The sequence below is a fragment of the Lactuca sativa genome, chromosome 6 (assembly GCF_002870075.4).
Source record: "Lactuca sativa cultivar Salinas chromosome 6, Lsat_Salinas_v11, whole genome shotgun sequence".
NCBI classification, from domain to species: Eukaryota; Viridiplantae; Streptophyta; class Magnoliopsida; order Asterales; family Asteraceae; genus Lactuca; species Lactuca sativa.
In genome coordinates this window covers 21772373-21794387 of record NC_056628.2, presented here as the reverse complement: position 1 = coordinate 21794387, position 22015 = coordinate 21772373, and the positions used below count along the sequence as shown (strand labels likewise).

At 35.2% G+C, this 22015-nt stretch overlaps 1 protein-coding gene across 1 annotated transcript; it reads left to right on the top strand.

Moving 5' to 3' along the window:
- Positions 1–6383: 6383 nt before the first annotated feature.
- Positions 6384–7919, top strand: LOC111899298 (protein AGENET DOMAIN (AGD)-CONTAINING P1). Its single transcript, XM_023895156.3, has 2 exons — positions 6384–6959; positions 7261–7919. The coding sequence occupies exons 1-2, from the start codon at positions 6501–6503 to the stop codon at positions 7720–7722; spliced, it is 921 nt and encodes a 306-aa protein (XP_023750924.1). The 5' UTR covers positions 6384–6500; the 3' UTR covers positions 7723–7919.
- The last annotated feature ends 14096 nt before the right edge of the window (positions 7920–22015 follow it).

The following is a 22015-nucleotide window of genomic DNA, read 5'->3' as shown; positions in this document are numbered from 1 at the left end:
TTTTTTTTTTTTTGAAAGAGCTAGCAACAAGCTATGTCAAAAACCTCATTTTTGGATGTTAAAACTAATTTTTTTAAAAACAACGTCTATAGATTTTGGGGTCATAACATTACTATGTCTTACTTGTTGGACTCTATCAAGGAGCTCCATAACTTTTGGCACAAGGAAACCAAAAGTATCAAATGTAAAAGGTATAAACGTGTGTTGATTTTCGATGCACGCTTTCTTATGTTTTGCCACTTTGCATGATGCGGATTTTAAAACAGTTTGTCTCACAGTGAAAACCTCACTTCCAAGCCTACAAAAGGGGAACCCCTGTTAAATCAATACATGCATGTATTTTATAAATCATTTTGGTAAATTACCTCATTCATTTTTTCGTGTAGGTGCTAAAATGCACATTCAGTGTTTATTTTTCAAAAATTAACTCGTATCATCTCTCGTTTGATTTAACTTTGCACGTGTCATCCATAAAAGATGATTTTGTTGCGAACTAAGTCCATGCTAGATTTGAAATTACCTTAATTGATTTATGATTTTAGTTTTCAATTAATTTGATTCCTTTATTATGACTTTCCCGAACCCATCTCCGCCTTCTTCACTGCTAATGATCGGGAAGAAAAACATATAAGAGTATACAAGCACTATTCTCCATCTCTCCATCTCTGACGATCCACTCCCCTCTGGACTATGGGTACTATCTTCGTCGGTCCCTTCTAAGTTTTTTGTCTCCGTCGTTGTTGCCATAAGGGTCATGGTTACTGTTACTGTTATTTGAATCCAAACTGTCAATGGAGGTGTTGTCAGAAACATAGAGGAGGAAAGTCCATATGAATCCCATTGCAGAGGGGGATAGGTGGTTTATGGTGGGTTCTACACATAGATAGAGATTATGCCGCCAACTAGGATTTCGAACCACCGCCTAGGGTTTCAGATCGAGCTTCACCGCTTGTTTAGGTTCAGTAACACAAGAGATGAAGTGTACAAAATGAAGGGGTGGTTGTCGGAGATCCAATTCTTCACATTTGGTGGATTTTAGCATCATCGATATGAGGTTCCAAGATAGTAGTGAATTCGGGGTGACCGCCAATGCGTCTATCTAAATCATTTTTCATTCCCACGACTTGTGGTTTTCGATTTACAGGTTTATAGTTTCATTTTCAGGTTTAGGGTTTAGTTAGATTTGATTCCAGGTTCTACGTTTATCAATTTTATGTGGATCGTCGGATTTTGGGGAAGGAAAATTGTAGAATGGGTTAATAATGGTCGAACATAAGGCCGATCTGCCAAAATAAGTGGTGGTAGAGAAACAGGAGTGATAGGTGGTGATGATAATTGGTGAAAGGTGGTGATTTCTGGTGGTGATAAGTGGTGGTTATCGGGGTTGAGAAAGAAGACTAGGAAGAAAGATGGCAATTGATATAATAGTGGTGGTGGTGGTGGTGTTTATATTTAATTAAACAATTTCTTTTAATAATTATTAGTTAATAAATAAATCAAAAACTAAATAAATAAGGGCAAAATGGTATTCATATGACCGAATGGATGAAGCTTGTAAATTTTAAACTAATGAGGAATGGTTTGAATTAAGTTTTAAAAATAATGACTAAACGTTTATTCTGGCATATACACAATGGACAATTGGTCTAATTTATCCAAATGAATAGAAAAGTTTCACTTAAATAAATCGATTTGGTCTTATTCGAATTCGGACTTAAAAAAATAAATATGAATAGTTCAAATTAAATTAAAATAAAATCTGAGCCAATTAAATTATAATTTGATTAGATATTTAGAGTGTTTTTTTCCCTTTTTTCTAAATTAAAATCATTCCAAACAATTAGTTACTCTTAGAAGAGCCTGAAATTTTGTTTAAACATGTTATTCCATCCTAATTAAACTTCAATTAATTTGATTGATCCATTAATTAGAATTTAGAGAGATCATCTTTACCTTAAACTTCAAAACTTAACACGTGATAATCTCAACAGATTAGATATATAGAACATTTGAATCTATATTCATACCATATGAGATCAATAATTAGATCACTAATTTTGACATTTAGATGGATCAAATGATTATCAACTATTGAAGATACTCAAAACTCCATTAAAACCTTCATAGCTTCATAATTTACCAAATTTTACTTCAATAGAATAGATGTAGAACACTAAAATCCTTACCCAAACCACATTGAATCATTATTAAGTTAGATGGATCAATTAGATTGATCTATCATTGCTAGAATACAAATCAATGCTTCAAGGAACAAGATGATTATCTTATATGTATTACACAATATGTATCACACAGTGGAAATATATATATATATATATATATATATATATATATATATATATATATATATATATATATATATATATATATATATATATATATATATATATATGGGAGAGTTCAATTGAAAAAAAAAAAGGTTGAGAATTGGGAAATCATTCTCAGCCACTCATTTATTTTTGCCGCAAAAGCCTCCGTCCTACCAGCGGAAATGAGAAAAAAAATAGACATGTGTTTTCCAACAAAACATATTTCCTTAAACTATGCTAATCATTACTTTAATATATACAAAAACATAGTCTTTTTCGTTTTTTTTTAATTTTAAGAAACTAATTTTATCGAAAAATTATTTTAAATATACCAAAATTCATGATTTTTTATTCTCTACAAATAAACATCCATATTGATATAGTTTTAAAATAAAATAAATTTTTTTTTTATATTTTCAGCTATCGTTATTCATATGTGAATAAAAATGAATCAAGTTTTTTCTACAGTACATTCGTTATTCACTTATGAATAAAAACTATGATTAATTTTTTTTTTTACATTTTAAGTATCATTCATATATGAATATAGCATATACTAAACATAGTATATTCATATTTAAATATTAGACGATTCATTCACTTGTGAATATTACATAGTATATTCACTTGTGAATATTAGATGATATATTCACTTATGAATATTAGATAATATTTTCATATTTGAATATTACATAGTATTACATGATATATCATATGTGAATAATACATAGTATATTCACTTGTGAATATTAGATGATATATTCACCTATGAATATTACACAGTATATTCACATATGAATATTACAATGTGTTTTCACAAATATATATATAATTTTTATATGTTATTCATATATGAATAACATCTAGACTTGCATATTCGCTTTTTTGTTTTAATAATCATATACTGATTCAAGCGAGAAAACAAATTCATATATGAATATAATGTGGTAATTTAGTTTATGCATTTCATCAAACAGTTGGAGTGCATACAAGTTAACTATTTTAAAAATGTTAAAAACATCAAGTTATCAATTCCAAATCATAATATACTTCCGATTTCAACTTCAGATGCGACACCTATGTCTGATCGATTTCTCATTTTGATTTTGATTTCCGAAAATCAAATTGGGAACCTGTGAGTATCGATTATGAGTCCTTCAATGTCGACCGTGACTGCGAGTCAAGAACTCCGATTCCAATTTCATGAACAACGAAGAAATTCCGATTCCAACTGATTTCGTTTGCGAATCTGGGAAATTCCGGTTCCAAACTTTAACAAATCGATGAAATTGATGAATTTGGATTGTGAAATTGTCTTGAACGACGAACCTCCCATCTACGAATATTGATGATTGATTAACACTAGATGATATTGATGATGGTTTAGTTGAAGAAATTTGGATGATTGTTGAAAGTTGGAGGAGAGATTTTGAGGATGAACGAATTGTTATCGAAATCTCTATAGTTACGTATTTGACATTGAAGGTTATTAACATATTTACAAGTTTGTCACCGTGTCTTTTTATGCTTATATAAATGAGTGGCTGAGAATGATTCCCCCATTCTCAACTTTTTTTATTTTCTCAATTGAACCCACCTCTCTCTCTCTCTCTCTCTCTCTCTCTCTATATATATATATATATATATATATATATATATATATATATATATATATATATATATATATATATATATAAAGTCAAAACGTGAAAGTATTCATGAATCACTTCACCAATAAACATCCATATGCAGGTAAATACGAAACTAGGTTTTAAATCTTCTAAAAGTATGATCTAAAATCTAAATATAAGACTAGTCCCTAAAATTAGACATTTTGAAAATGGTACCTTAACCGGAATATTCTTAATATGTGTGGTCATAATGTGAATAGGTAATGACCATTTAAGCCCCAAATTTAAATATCTATGATAGTATCATCGTACTCTCAAATGAACTTAAGCATAGAATGAACCCAACACCATAAGATAAGTCCAACATAATAAATGAGTTAAATCATAATAAATACAATAATGTTTGAATACAATATATTTAATGGGCCAAAAAAGTGTAAACATGCCAAATACAAAAAGTTGGTCCAAGACACAACAGATTAAAACCAAACTTAAGAAGGGTAATAAAATCAATACTTATTAACACATTTTGATTTTATATTAAATCCAAACTTAAGATGGGTAATAAAATCAATACTTATTAACACATTTTGATTTTTAGATAAGTATTGATTTTTTAAAATCAAATTAATATTAAAGAATTTTGATCATATACCAATATAGTTCAAATTTCATTTATCCACGACTTTCCATTTAATACAACTATCGTATAAATTTTCCATCAAGTGAATTCTTTAAAATAGTCTATAGACTTCGTTTTTAAAGTAATCTACGTCTTAAATAGAACACTTTGTTTTGTAAAATAGTCTATAGATCTCGTCAGACATGGTTCTTTATACAACATCTCACCCCTAGGAAGACATAGGCTCTTTGAGCCTTGTTGCATCTATCCAACTATTCGATTGCAATTGACACAAAAAACAAAATGGGGTCATAATATCATATGTGGGCACCACAAAGTGAAGATTTATGGATTCGAAGATCATATATAATAATATATGGATTTATGGATTCGAAAATGTATATGAGAAATTAATATGAACAAATTGTTTGAAATTATGAAGGTATAATAGCAAGTTGGTTATTTTCTTTTATTCCATATTGGTGGGAATAAACATCTTGTAGCTTTTATAAATTTTTTCCTTGATAGACCTTCAAAAGCTTTAGTGGATCAAAGGAATATGCCAAGCCTGCACATGCATGCCTAGCACTAATCGATGTCGTGAGTGCGCTATTTAGGCGCACGGCGCATCAGTTGCTGAGAGCTGAGGAACTTTTATTTTTAGCAGTTTCGGGATTGGTTGACTCGATCCAAATTCGTTGGGAGCTGTGATTTATGCGCACGATGCATCGGTCGCTAGGAGTCGAGGAGCTTTTATTTTTAGTAGTTTCGGGATCGGTCAAGTTAGACCGAATTTGCTGGGAACTGAGGAGCTTTTATTTTTAGCAATTTCGGAATAAATCGAGTCGGGCCGAATCCGCTTCATTCAGGATATTCTAGATGGCCCAGTAAATGGCTTGCTTGGAGAGCAAGGTGATGCCCTAGGGTTTCTAAGGGCCGGCCCATAAGGGTTTTCTGATGCCTTCTAGGTTTTGCGAAATCTATAAATATAAGTATACAACTCTTTAGGAGCCGTATTTTCTGCTCAAAAATTAAGAGCTCTCTCTCTCTCTCTCTCTTGGCGATTTTTTCTACTTTCTAAGTATTTACTTTGCGTTTATTGTTTTTCATTGTTGTTGGAAACTCAGTAAATCTGCATTAAATCTTGTGGTTTTACTCTGTTGCTTACAATCAATAGAAGCGAAATAAAAACTTTTAAGGACAAGAGTTCATTATGTGCAGTTATTCCACGATCAAGATCAGTCGTCAACAGGTCGGTTTTACATGATTGTCTTGTTTTTAATTTCATTCAACAACGGGGCAGTCTGCTTCTACTCCTTTCTTAGAGTCAGATCTGTTCTAGACAAAACTTGGTAATTATAATAATAATAATAATTAAATTTATTTATCACAATTAATCAGCAAATAATTCTCAATATTATTTATCAATTTCTTTGCGTGTCTATTAGATCTGATTTTCAACACAAATAATAATATATAGTATTAACTATTAATACAAAGCAAAATAATAATAACAAATAAATAAAAAGACAAAATAAGGATAGATTTATTTTTTACAAAGGGTACAGTTTATTGTTGGTAAAAATCACTAAATCCGAAAAGGGATTAACAGTTTATTATTGGTAAAAATCACTAAATCCGAAAAGGGATTAACAGTTTATTATTGGTAAAAATCACTAAATCCGAAAAAGAATGTATGAAATTGTTAGCGTTGTATAGTTTAATTATATGTTAAGTATATATTGTAGAGGTGGGCACCACAAAATGAAGATTTATGGATTTGAAGATCATATGTTGTCATAAATGGTTTACCCCTATGTAATAATGCTTTCTTCGTGGTGTCTTTAACCCCAGACTCCCAGAGAGAGGATCGAAAGAGAAGAAGGAAAACACAAAAACCCTAATAACATCTGATCAATGGCAGAGGATCTCAATTCCCACCCCTTCAAAAAAGGAGCAGAGGTCGAAGTCAGCAGCAACGACAACGGCTTCCGAGGAGCCTGGTATTCCGGCACCGTAATAAAATCCAAGAACAAAAGCAACAACAATCATTCGATACTAGTGGAATACAAGACGTTAATGGCGGACGAATCTGGAACCAAACCCCTCCGTGAAACCCTTGACGTTGTTCAGTTAAGGCCCCTTCCCCCTCGCGAGAAACGCGATAGGAATTATAAGTTTAGCGATGAGGTCGACGCCTATTACAACGACGGCTGGTGGGAGGGAGTCATCACCGCCGTCCTCCCCGGGAATCGGTACTCGGTTTTCTTTAGAGCCACCAGGGAACAGTTGGAATTCAACCGGTCGGAACTCAGACTTCATAGGGAATGGGTCGATGGTAAATGGGTTCCACCAGTAGAAGAACAAGTACAAGAGGTACATACATGTATATGAATTATAAATTCTGTGATTTGCCATAGAAGTTTATGTGATCTTATTTTAATGAAACCAAGAATTGGGGAATCCATGAGACAGATACGAGGGATTAGGTTTAGAAAATTCCATCATTTGACCTCTTCTAACAGTTTAAATTAGGTAATCATCTCCGTGATTGATTGAAGTAAAATCCAACACTGTAGGAATGCAAGTGTCAAATAAGCGTTGAATTAACGAATCAGATTGTTTGTTTCTTTTACTGTAATACAAGATATGCATACTGAAACGTATTTTGCTTCAGGTGTCGTTGTCTATAGAGTTGAAGATTAACAACAAGGATAGATTCAAGAAAGGGGCATTGGTGGAAGTATGCAGTGATGAAGATGGTTTCCAAGGTGCTTGGTTTGCTGCTACAGTAATCGAACAAGTAAGTTCAGGAAACTTATTGATTCAGTATAATTCATTGAGAAACGATGAAGATACAGAGTTTCTGACAGAAGTGGTTGATAGCAACCACGTACGTCCTCATCCTGGTCAAGAGACTGTTGACCATTTCCGTGTGCTTGAAGAAGTTGATGCTCTGTACAATGATGGGTGGTGGGTGGGTGTGATTTCTAAAGTTGTTGGAAAGCAAAAATATGAGGTTTTTTTTAGGGGAACAAATGAGGAAATGGTGTTTAAACAATCTGATTTGAGGCGACATAAAGAATGGATCTCTGGAAAATGGGTAGCTTCTAATTTGGTAGGTATTTATAAGAAATAGCATGTTTTATTCATCCATCCTAACTATTTTGATGATTTGGTAGTACATGAATTGATATTTGTTGACCGATTAGAGGTCTCTACGTTTCGTTATCGATCATCTTGTAACATAGATATGTGGCTTGCGCATGCCCGAAATCAAAGGGCATTAAGGTCTTTTCATGAATGACATATCTTCTACAATTATGAGTTAAGAAAGGTTTTTTTTGCTTTCATACAAGGGTTTGGGATGATACGAACTTGGTTAGAAGAATGGCTAGTGGTGTGAAAAGAGCACAATACAAAACAAATAAAAAAATAAATAAATAAAATAAAATAAGTAAAATAAAAGAGAGATACTTGTGGTAGATGCAAAATTATATAAACAAGTAATTCATTATAGTATTGCTAGTGTTAAAGTTTTAATAAATAAAATAGAGGGTTAATGACCTAGGAGGGTAACGAACTTTGGTCCTTGTTCATATTTAGGTAACCATGTTTTTTTTCCATATATATTTGACCATTGAACTTGTTTGACATATTCAAAATATGGTAATATGACTAGTAACTTCCGGTGATATTCCCTTATTATGAACAAGCCAAACAAGTTTACTTGTCAAATGTATACGAAAAAAACATAGATACCTAAATATGGATAAAAACTGAAGTTCTTTACCTGTTTTATGAAAATAAAAAATGGTTACCTAAATATGGACAAAAACTAAAAATCCTTCCCTGTTTTGGTAATATTGGGTTATTTACTCTAAGTAGTCATAAGACTCACTGATGTGACATGAAATCGGGCTATTGGGTCTTGGTGTCAATCTGGAGTAGGTGTCGTTAGTGAGTTCCTAACTTGATTCCCAACTACCATCAAAGAACAAAATTGTTAGAACCATCTCAGGACTGTGCCTAGGAGCGGCTCTTAGAATCGTCTCAGGGTAGTGTCAAAGTGTCAGGCTTCGACGGTCAAGTTAGACCGATGTGTATAAAGAGATGGTTTATCATATATGGATAATCATCTTGGTGGGAAGAGTATATGAATATAATGGAGGAATGAGAGATCCTCTTCATGGAGGAGGAGGTGTTCTATTTATAGATCTATGTCAATGGACAATTAGGTTAATCTTGGGCTAGCCTAGTTCATGCCCAACTAGTCGTGGGCTAGGTTGTGGTGCTAGACCTTTAAAGCGCAGAATGCCTAGTCCCTTAAGCGCATACAACCTAACCCCTGACTAACGACATTAACTTCTGAACTACAACCCAAATCTAACACTAATACCCAATGACCCTATTCCATGGCATATCAGTGTGTCTTATGACTACTTGCACTTAACATAAAAAATAATAAAATAATAAAAAAAAATAAAAAACCAAAACGGGCTTTTCTCACATTTAGGTAACCATGTTTTTTTTAAATACATTTGACCAGTAAACTTATTTTTTATGTTCAAAATAAGGTAATATCACCTATCTTTATCAGTCATATTACCATATTTTGAACAAATCAAACAAGTTTAATGGTCAAATGTTTACGGAAAAAAAACATAATTACTTAAATGTGGACAAATACCAAAGTTCGTTACCCTCCTAGATCATTAACCCAACTTAAGGACACCTTACATTTCATTTTTTTTTTTAAATTTACAATGACGAGTCCAAATTCTCAATTAATATAAACAACATTATGGTGAAATGTAAGTGAGTAGCATCACGTAAGTAGTGGTATCGTACACCCATGTATAAGACTTCTATTTAAAAATACAAGTGATAGATAAAGGATATATTCATATGAATAAAAGTGAAGTTATATGGTAAAAAAAGTCTGTTGTTTTTGTTAAAGCATATTACCACAATAGGCAATGCATAACATGTAGGTATTGATGATGAAAAGAGGATACAAGTATGAGTTAATTATAACTTAAGAGTGAAAGTATACCATGGAATAGTTTAAAGGAGGTCCATTTTTATATATGGTGTTTTGAATGCATATACATTGATTTATTGGATGAAAATGATCATAGATAGAAGTTCAATCTTTGGTTAGAAAGGTTGAAATGGGATGAACTTTGTGTTGTATCCTTAAGGGGAACTATGTTTGTCGATCATATTTAAAAGCTAACACATGTTATTTAGTATCTTATATGAGTTTCATATTATTATAATTGTAAATTATGTGTATGAAAATGTTTAAAAAGGAAAAAACGGAGGTGTATTACTTACATAGATTCTGAGACCAAGTTTGATATTTTTAGATTGGTGATATGTAGTTTGGGGACATAAGATAACTTATGAAGGGTTATAAAAAAGGGTTTGTTAGAGTTTTGTTAAGAGAATTAAAAGCAAGAAGTTGGAATATATCGTAATGTTTGTAAATTATATTAGGTGTTAGGGTGGAAGGTAACCTTACCCTCAAAACCGTAAGACTATAGTTCTAGAGTGGATCACTACAATTGCATGAGGTGAACTAGAAAAGGGGTATCAAAGCTCTTTCATGTGTGGAGAAGGTACAAAAGCATGTATTGAAAGACTTAATAGGATTCTTTTAAGGTGGAGAAGGTACAAAAACATATCTTGTAACATCTAATTTTTCAGGTATTCGATTTTGACCCTTGAGTTATGATTTGTTTGCAAGATTGGTCCCCAATGGCATTTCCGTGATTTTTTGGCTCGTGTGCGTACGTTGGACGTACTCTTAGTATGTTGGGCGCATGTAGCCAGAGTGCAAACCTTAATTTTTAGGGTTTGGACCCTATTTAAGCACTTTTATGGCCTTATGCACCCTCTTATCTTTATCCCCTTTCCTCATTTTGAAACCCTAAAGTGTGTGAGTGCCTTGTGAAGCTTGAAGAGCCTATTGGTGTCATTTTGGAGCTCTTAGAGAAGAAGGAAGAACCTTGAGGTTGTGGTATTTCACTCAAGGCCTTGGAACCAACATCTACTTCCCTTTGTGCATCCTTTGGAGTTATAAAGTTCCAACCTTGATGAGTATTTCATATGGATCTAGTTTTAGGTTAAAATTTGGCACTTTTTTGTCCAAATCTTGATCTTTGTGAGTATGGAATACTCCAATACATTTAAGTTGTCCTTCCAGATGTTTTAGGGTGTGTTATGTCATAAAAATGTGATCTTGGACATTGATTTCTTCCCATGCATGGTCTAAGTTGTCTTAATGGGTCGAGAAGTTAAGGTTTTTGTTATAAAGGTCTTAATAGCTATGCAAAACCATAAAAGTTAGAAACTTTATGGTTAAGATCACCTTTTAGGGTCTAGATCTGGATTTTGGACGTAAGTTCTTAAGGATTAAGCACTTAATGGATAAAGTTGAGAGCAGCTGCGTACGCTGGGCGTACCAAGGGGTACGATGCGCGTACGTAGCCAACTCCCTAATTCTGGCCAGCCAAGTATTACACATCGCGTTCATTTTGTGTACACCTAGCGTACTCATCGAGTCAACTCGATTGACTTTGACCTGGATTTTTACTAGGATTTAACCTAGGGGCATTTTAGGTATTTTGACCTGTTTGTTGAGATTGTGTCATTGAATTCATTAATATGACTGGTAGAGTTAATCTCAGGGTGGCGTGCTATTCCGTTTTCTTATTTGTTTGTAAGGTGATTTTTCTCACTAGATTAATGGGTCGAAGACACCAATGTCAACCCATTACTTGTTATGGGGAATGCTAGTTGTCTCTATGATACTTACATGAAAGACCAAGATTTGACCCTGACACTTGTATGTAAGACCGGGATTTGGCCATCGACATTGCAAGGAAAGACCATAACGGTAGCCCATGGCACTTATATGTTTTGGTATGTGGTATTTTGAGGAACTCACTAAGCTTTGTGCTTGCAGTTTATGTTTATGGTTTCAGATACTTCCGGTTTGAAAGGGAAGAACCCAACGTGATGATACAACATCCTCCTCTCATGATTTCCACATTTTGAGTAATTGTACTCTATTGTTTTGAATATTATGACTTGATGTTGATTTTGAACAATTAATAAATGATTTGATAGACTTTAAAATAAATAAAAAAATATTACTATTTTCGGGACGTTACAACTAAATGATAAAGTTGGTGTGAGAATATAAAGACAAAAACAAGATTACCTTTTTTTTGTGGAACTCATAAGGATTTTTGAAGTTAGTATTGAAGGTGGAATTTGGATATTTTAGTTTGGTATGCTAAGTTTTTTTTTTTTTTGGTTCAAGTAATTTGATGAGTTTGGTATGAAAAAAAGGGGAAAGTAATAGTTGAGAGGCAGAATAGATAAACTCATAGCAAGTTCAGATGACACAATGGAAATAGTAGGAGTTAGGGAGGCGGAAGACAAGATCATGATGATGAAAGAGTGGTCAAATGGACTATGTAATTTGGGAGAGAATAAAGAAATTGAAAATGAAGTCTTAAAGTAGATGGCTAGTTTCTTTAAAAGTTTTCTTTTACTTACTTTTTTGATTTTCGATCTTTCTAGTATATTTAAAAAATACAAAAAAGCTGCACATAAAATTATAAACAAACAGACCATTTTCGAGTCATTTTCAACTTGAAATTCTCAACCCTAACCTTACCCGTTTCATTTTTGTGTCGTGTCATGTCCACCCTTTTATTTAAACTGACAAAAACTGACACCACACTAAACCCGACACGACGAAACCCGTACACGAAATAAATGAGTTTGAGTAAGCTATTTCAACCCGTTTAAATAAACTGGTTGACACGACTCGACATGAAAGTTAAAGAGGTAAGGTTAGGGTTGAGAACTTCAACTCAAAAATACTCATATATATATATATATATATATATATATATATATATATATATATATATATATATATATATATAGAGAGAGAGAGAGAGAGAGAGAGAGAGAGCGCTAAATTATTTTGTTTCTTACATTTATTGTATGCTAGAATGCACCAATAGGAATTTAGTAAATTAAACAATTATTTAATTAAATAAATATAAATATTAAATGATTTCTATAATTATATGTATATTAAATGATATCCATAATTATAATTCTCTTTTTATGGTAACTAATTAAATCTGTCATTAATGTCAGCAATAACATTCTTTCTGAATGAATTCACATCTAGGTTTTTTATATGAGTTCATATTTTGTTTCAGTGCTCACTCACTTAAAATACAATAAAGTTGCATGGAATATGAAAAACGAGTGTATTCTACTAAAATACACTCTCATTCTGCTGGAATACACTCTCATTCTTTTATATATGAATTTATTCTGAAAGAATATTATTGTTGGCATTAATGACGAATTTAATTGGTTCCATAAAAATAAGTTATAAGTATGGATAACATTTAATATAGATATAATTAATACTAAATTTCTATTGGTGCATTTTAGCACACAATAGATGTGAAAAACATTTAAACCTCTCTCTCTCTCTCTCTCTCTCTCTATATATATATATATATATATATATATATATATATATATATATATATATATAGAGAGAGAGAGAGAGAGAGAGAGAGAGGTAACATCTGACTTAAGTCAGAAGATTGTAATCAATGCGATCGATAGCATTGCGCTCGTTGTTAAAGCAGTTAGTAGCTAGAAATGCTACATGCTAAAATGTGATTATATCACATTAGAATATGAAGGAAGGTATAATCCATTCTGGAATTTGACTCTAAGAGACTTGAGTATAAGCGTTGCATCATACGATGATAGGTCATTAGAACATGGCCCATCGGTCTGTTACAATAGATAAAGGAAAGTACTTATCCTAAGAAGAAGAAGGAGTCACAATAAGGATTTATTTTGTAACTCGAAGGTTACAATTGAAAGTACAACATAGTACGAAGAGCAGATGCAGGATTGAGCACTACCTGCTATCGAGAAGTCCAAGAGTTAGATACTCTTTCGAGGAAATATAGAACTTACAGTTATTACTTAGGATGGAGAGATAACGTATGGAGTCAGTATATGAATCCTGTTTCGTTGATGATTCCGGGACGTAATCATCCTAAGGGGGAGATAATTGTAACGCCCGTAGATCCGGGCTAGTCAATTTAGAGACGGTAAGCATCAAAAAAAGAATTTTTGATAGAAGATTATTTATAAGGATTAATATTAACTAAGTTGTATTATATGTTACAAGGATTTCATACATATAAAGAACGCCGAAATCCGAGTTATAACGAAGAAGTTATGACCTGTCGAAGTTTCGCGAAAGAACCGGCATGACACAGCGCAATGTAAATAGTGAATTTACGTTAGAGCGATATTTGGCCTTAGCGATCTAAATAAAAGTCGTAGAATACGTTAAACCAAGAACGTGCATAAAAAGAACGTCTAAATCTTACTTCGGATGAGGAAGTTATGATTTTTCGAAGTTTCAGCATTAGTAGTATGCAGCCCGAAACTCGAGATTGAGGTCGAGTGATATTTAGCCAAAACTTTCTAAATGAGAATTGAAGATCTCATCAATAGTATTCCAACGATAAAAAGACAGACGAAAACGAAGTTCAGGTGAAGGAGTTATGAATTTCGAACGAAGTTTTCCTATCCCGACCTACTAAAAATAATATATAAGTAATATATTTATAATATATTAAAAATGAAGTCAAAATTAGCCAACGGAGTCTAAATGATAGTTGTAGAGCATAATCTCATCTTCACGTCGATATAAAGAATGTCGAAAACGGAGTTCGTATGCGAAAGTTATGAATTTATGAAGTTCGGGGCGCGAACCCCAAAGTTGTGTCAGAGACCACGACGTGGCAAGCAGTGCCACGACGTGGCAGGTCTTCTAACACCTCCGGGAGTCCCCTATACGCAACTTGAGATGACGCATGCAGTGACGATCAAGCTCACGACGTGGAAAAAGGTGCCACGACGTGGCAAGGGCAGATTTTGCCCTATAAATAGATTTGAAGGGCCAGTCGTTTAGGGTTGCTATTTTCTCTCCTCTCTCTCCCGTTTTACCTCGATTTGTGTGCAAGAAATATCCCGAAGCCCGAAGATCCTAAGAAGAAAAGAGTTTCCAAGCCGAAGCTATGCCCGCGAGGAGTCCGGTTTTTGTGAAGATCTTCCAGATCTACCGAAGAATACTACTTCTACAAGCCGTAGTGTTGTTTGATCATCTTCTGATCAAGTGAGTGTATAGTCCCTTTCATAAAAATGATTTTAATACAAGTATTGTTTGAATGTATTAAGTATATGTTTGGTGTGAGTGTGTAGTTACTTTCTTCTAACACATAGATATGAAGTATCTCTATAAAATACGTGTTATGTGTTATATGTATATTATCTCGTTATTTGGAATGGGTAAGTGTGTATGGTTGCTTTCTGTTAACACACATATATAGATTATACTCTATAAAATACGTGCTATGTGAATATATACTATTTCTCATGTGATATAAGTGTCGAAAGAGTTTGTTATACAGGTTTTATGTTGTATATAAACAAATATATTTTATCTACAAATATGTGGGTAGAACATGGGTAGATAGTGATGTGTGATGAAATAAAAATGTTGAGAGGCCTCGATGTCATTGTGATCCAATCATCTAGTGGAATTTAGATGACGACCACGGACTCTTTCTAGACAGTCCCGTGGAACACCAGCATGCTCATAACATGTAGGTGTTAATGAACTTGGGTGTTCATTTGTTGTATTCCATCCCCCTCATGGTTGCCTTATTTGACTTATATTGCTAAGGAACCCCCGAAGCATGTGTTGTCGCCCCGATGAAATATTCTTAGACTAGTTCCCTTGTGTTAGTTGTCTTAGGTACGTAAAGTGAGAATAACGGGAATGGGTAATTGGGTTATTATTGGTTGATGAAATTAAATTATTTATTTATTGTGGGTTGAAAACCCTATATGCTCACCAGGCTCCCAAGCCCGACCCACTCAGTTTTCTTTGCATTACAGGTAATGGCACAAGAGTATAAGTTGGTGGACTTGACGAGAGGTTTTGGATTATAGATCAGTAGTTATAAATAACTGTTGTAAGGTCTATTTTGTTATGTTTATGCTTTTGGTCTGTATTGAACATGACATCCCGAGATTTTGTTATATAAGGAAAATACATTTCTTTAAAGAATTGCTTTGATAAACTCTTATCATATTTTGTTTTGGGAACAAATTCCGCAACCGTTTTCTTTAAACGATCACTCTGATTTATAAAACAAAGCATAAACAAATCGGTCTTTTCTGGCCGTGAAATTGGGGATGTCACACAAGGTGCCCAAGAGATTGCACCCCGCGCAACCAGAACTCACATTTGGAGAACTTTATAAAAAGTCTACCCCCCACTTAGATTCAACTAAGTCTTCACGGTACGTGAGAATTGAAGGATCCCTAATCCTTCTTACTTCTTATTAGTCCACTACCGACAATCTGAGCTTACCAACGCTAACGATCAATTACCAGTCAAACCTTATGATCGCCCATCCTCTGAAACCTTGAAGAGTACTCTTGAATATGGTACAGTCTGACACCTCAGACCATCTCCCATGCTGTTCACTGAAGACCTTAATCTTCACTCTAGCTGACGAATCCTCGTTCTCATTTCCAATCTTGCAGTACCACTGAACTCTAACCGAACACAGCCCATGCGAAAATACAATTCTCTTGAACATCCAATGACCAACCACTTATTCATCTAACACCCATGACTGACACTACCCTCTTCCTGTCACCAGTTATGTCCTAGCAACGGTAGTGCCTTGAACTCCAAATTTCATCCATAAACAATTACCGACCATACCTGAACAATGATAGAACCTCTGAACGCTGAATTCATTGGAGAACAATCACTCCAACCCTGATCGAGTATCCTCTAAATAATACTCCTGCACCGATCTTGACAAAGATCCGAAATGATAACGATACACGCGGAACCCGCTCCGCAAGGTATGTCCCTCTGTGGGTTCATCAAGGACCTTTCGGCATGGAGGATGGCATATATGATCCCTGATAACCCAAACACTAGCAGAAAACTGACCTGAGGTTTGACTTATCCAAACTAACTCACAATTCCAAAGCGGTACGTATCCCTAACATCCATCTAGTAGCAATAGAAGATGACATACCCGCAACATCTAAAGGAATACTAATCACCTTCTACTGACATGATCAACCTTGTTACCCTGAAGTAGCCTAAACCCTCAGAGCGACAAACTCCCTTGTGTACTGTCTTCTACGTGTTGCACTGAATCCGGCCCTGCTGGCCTTTCACCTGATGATCAGAAATCATGGGTCTCTTCCCGGGACCCTTACTATACGCACCTAGCACAAACCTCTCTTCTCAAAGTGCTCCAAATCGATCTCACATCTGCAACTTCATGGAAATAATAACCCTCAGGGTCTGACACCCTGCCACGCTCACTAACTCACTTGCCAATGGCTAAGCTGCAGCAACTGGAACATCCTCTGTCCCCAAACTGGGTCACAAACTCTTTCATGAAGTTTCTCAGATTCTCCAAGACTCTCACTGATTCGAGTATGGATCCTGTGCTTTCAGTTGTACGGGCCCAATACTACCTTCCACACCTATCCATACTTTCCTCAACAATCCTCCCGGATCCTCCAAGTCACTTCCTCAACTGGTACACCCAAGTCTCACTGAGCCTCACTACTAACCCACTAAAACATATCCTAGGCTTTCCTAGGTTCCCGAACTCACCCAATCCTCAGCTGCTGAAAGATTCCCAGTAATGTCAACTAGCTACCTCATGAATATAGCCACATGCAACAGAGATCAAATAATCCTTCAAGTAGCAAACTCATCCCTATAACGGTTAGACTCAAACGAGAGCTGCACAATAGGGTCAAATCTATCACTCTAAGATTATCCAGCCTGTGCCACATGTGACTTAGCATATTCACTTAATAGCTAACTCACATCACTGAGAGTCCCATAAAGCACAAAGCAAGCAGCATTCAGACAATGGAAAATCTAACCATCATATTCCAATCAAATCATTCTATCCTCTAATCAGGAATCTATACATGCAATTCAAAGGCTCATACAATCAGGCATAACCTAAACAGGCTATCCTATCACTAACTGATTAGTACTAGCATGCAAGTCTACAAGCACATATAATAGGCATATAAGGCATCCTCCTAGATCCTTAGCCCTAATCTAGCATGCAGTTCTCATAATCATATCAAATCATAACATATCACGTATGGGTATCTTGGGGAAAACTTACTTGAGCTCGGCTGATTGCACGCACCACACACCTTGTTCTTTTCAAAGTTCTTTTCTCTTTTCATATTCTTTTCAAACTTCTTTTATAAAAGGGTCTTACTTTTGAAAACTTTCATACCAAGTCCTTAGTTTGAGTTCAGACACACCCAGGAGTGTGCCCGAATCCCTCAAACAAGGCTCTAATACCAACTTGTAACATCCCAAAAATACAGGCCAAAAATTTCATTTTTATTTATGTTATTACATAAAACCATCAGTATAAAAACATTCATAATAAGGTCTCATGTCAAAACCCAAGTGATAGAAATCGAAAACATAGTATCATAAAACCATATCAGAGCGTAATCCCCAAGGATCTCATGTGCGAAAAACATAGTGTGATGCGCTGTGATCGAGCCGACTCATTTCCTTTGAAAACAAAGTACCTGAAACCAAAAATGAAAACCGTAAGCACAAAACTTAGTGAGTTCCCCCATCATACCACATACCATACAATCACATAGCATACATACTGTCGGGCAATTTTGTGGTGCCCGACCTACCCGATACGACCATTCTGGGGTGTCGACCTACCCGATACGACCATTCTGGGGTGCCGACCTACCCGTTTCAAGCCATTCTGGGGCGCTGACCTACCCATGTCAAACTGTAACGCCCGTAGATTAGGGCTAGTCAATTTAGAGACAATAAGAATCAAAAATGACTTTTGATGGACGATTATTTAGAAGGATTAATCTTAACCAAGTTGTAGTATATGTCTCAAGGTTTCCAAAAATATAAAGAACGCCGAAATCCGAGTTATAACGAAGAAGTTATGACCTGTCGAACTTTCGCGACAGAACCGGCACGACACAGCGCGACGTAAATAGTGAATTTACGTTAGAGCGATATTTATCCAAAACAATCTAAATGAGAATTGAAGATCTCATCGATAGTAGTGCAACGACGGAAAGACAGACGAAAACGGAGTTCAGACGAAGGAATTATGAGTTTATAACGGAGTTTTCCTGTCCCGACCTACTAAAAATAATTTATAAGTAATATAATTATAATATATTAAAAATAAAGTCAAAATTATCCAATGGAGTCTAAACGAGATTTGTATAGCATAATCTCACCTTCGCGTCGATATAAAGAACGTCGAAAACGGAGTTCGTATGCGAAAGTTATGAATTTCTGAAGTTCGGGGCGCGAACCCCAAAGCTGTGTCAGAGACCACGACGTGGCAAGTCTTCTGACACCTCCGGGAGTCCCCCAGACGCAACTTGCGATGACGTATGCAGTGCCGACCAAACCCACGACGTGGAAAAAGGTGCCATGACGTGGCAAGGGCCAAATTTGCCCTATAAATAGATTTGAAGGGCCAGCCGACTATGGTTGCTCCATCCCTTCTCTCCTACTCCCGATACACCCTTTAAGCCTATTTTAACCCCCCGAAGCCCCGGTATCAACCCCGAGACCCGAAGCAAGTTCCGAAACCCGAAGATCCCGAGAAGAAAAGAGTTTTCGAGCCGAAGCTCTGCCCGCGAGAAACCCGGTGTGTGAAGATATCCTGGTTTCACCGAAGAATATCTACTCTTAGAGCCGTAGTGCTATCCGATCATCTTCTGATCAAGTGAGTGTGTGGTCACTTTCTTCTAACACATAAATATTAAGTATTTGCTTTGAAATACGTGCTATGTGTATAATATAAAGTCGTTTATATGTGTGAGTGTATAGTCCCTTTCATAACACGATTTTAATACAAGTATTGTGTGAATGTATTAAGTATATGTTTTGGGTGAGTATGTGATCACTTTCTTCTAACATATATATATATATATATATATATATATATATATATATATATATATATATATATATAGTATTTGCTATGAAATATGTGCTATGTGTTTATATATTGTTGTTTATTTGAGATGAGCGTGGAATGGATGTTTTATATAGGTGTTAAATGAGTTAATCTGTATATGTATTTTATATCTACAAATATGTTGCGTAGAACATAGGTAGATGAATTAGATGACGTGTGATGATAGTTAGGTGATAAGAAATAGGTGATGATATGTAACGCCTGTGTTTCCGGGCTTGCCGTTTTTAGCAATATAATAGTCTAGGTTAACCTTTGTAACCCGACTTGAAATAATAAGAATGTATTATTTGAGTATTATGTGTTTTGTGCTTAATTGCTTAATTATGTGGTCTGATTAATTAAGAATAAAAATAAGCGTCAAAATTTAAGTGTAAAATAAACTTAATATCTTTGGTTAATGTTGTAGTAGTCGGAACGAGGTTTCCGAATATATATAGAACGCCCAAATCTGACTTCGTATGAGGAAGTTATGATTTATCGAAGTTCCGGCTTAGCGGTGTGCAGCCCAAAATACTCGATTTGAGATCGAGCGGTTTTTAGCCGAAGCAATCTAAATGAGAATCGAAGATCTCATTGTTGGTATCGAAGCGATAAAAAGTTAGGCGAGAACGGACATCAAACGAAGAAGTTATGAATTTATAACGAAAGTTTCTGTCGCGGCCTATTAAAAATAATTAATAAAAATAAAGTCAAAATTAGCCGACGGAGTCTAAACGAAAGTCGTAGAGCGTGGTCTCACCTTCGCGTGGATATAAAGAACGTCAAAAACGGAGTTCGTATGAAGAAGTTATGAATTTCCGAAGTTTATTAATCATTTAGTAATTAAATTTAATTATAAATCGAAGGTATTATCCGAAGCCGAGTCACGCGTCTGATCCATGGTACGCCCCGCGTACGTGAGTACGCTATCGCGTACTCCGCATAGTGTCGACACTTCGGATGACGCATGCAGTGATGATTTCGGACGCGTACGCGCTGCGTACGCCTGTACGCCCCGCGTACTCCGAGGTTCCAGCCTCTATATAAAGGATCCGAAGGCAGCCTTGATTCTTGTTCATTTTCTTCTCTTCTCTCTAGTCTTTTGCATCGTTTTTCGTGCCGAAGCTACCCCGAAGTCCCGGTATCATACTCTAGCCCCGAGGCAAGTCCCGAGATCCCGAAGATCCCGAGAAGCGCGGTTCCCGAGTCGAAGCTCTGCCCGCGAGAAGTTCGATTTTCGAAGAGATCTTCCAGATCTGCTGTGGATTACTACTTCTATAAGCCGTAGTGCTGTCGGATCGTCTTCTGATCAAGTGAGTGTGTAGTTATTTCTTCTAATACAATAATACGAAGTATTTTATATAAAAATACGTGCTATGTGTATATATTTGGTTGTGTTATGTGTGAATGAGTATTCACTCTCTTCTATCTTATAGATCTGCTTATTTCTTTATGAGATATGTGTTATGTGTGTGTGCCTCATCTGTTATGTGACTTATGTGTTGATTAAAGCATGCTATACAGGTTTTCTTTAAACTATGTATACAAATGTATATTTTTATCTACTAATATGTTGGGTAGAACATGGGTAGATAGTTGGTGTGTAATAAACAGATGAGAGGCCTCGATGTTGTTGTTGTTGTTGATCTAGTTATTCAGCGGAGTACGGATAACGACCACGGACTCTTTCTAGACAGTCCAGTGGAACGCTAGCAGGTTCATAACCTGTAGGTGTTGTGAACGATGTGTTCACCGGTGTACTCTATCCCCCTCATGGTTGTCTTTAGGATATCTATTGTTGAGGAAACCCCTTCGCAGTGATGTCCGTCCCGATGAAAATCCTAGATTAGGTCCCTTGAGATAGTTGTTTTAGGGACGTAAAGTGAGGATAACGGGAATGGGTAATCGGGATAGTGATTGGTTGGTGAAATTAAATATAACTTATTTATTGTGGGTTGAAAACCCTATATGCTCACCAGGCTCCCAAGCCTGACCCACTCAGTTTTATTTGTATTACAGGAAGTGGCACAAGGGCGTAAGATGGATGGATCATCTTGTTGTTTTGTTTACAAGTCTGTATATGTATATATTTGTTGAATGACTTGTAATGTTTATCGTTTATGCTTTATGGTCTGTATCGGAACATGACATCCCGAGTTTTGATTATATAATGAAATGCATCTCTTGATGAAATGCTTTGATAAATATTATTTTATCATGTTTTGTTTTGGGAACAAATTCCGCAACTCTTTCAAATAAAAA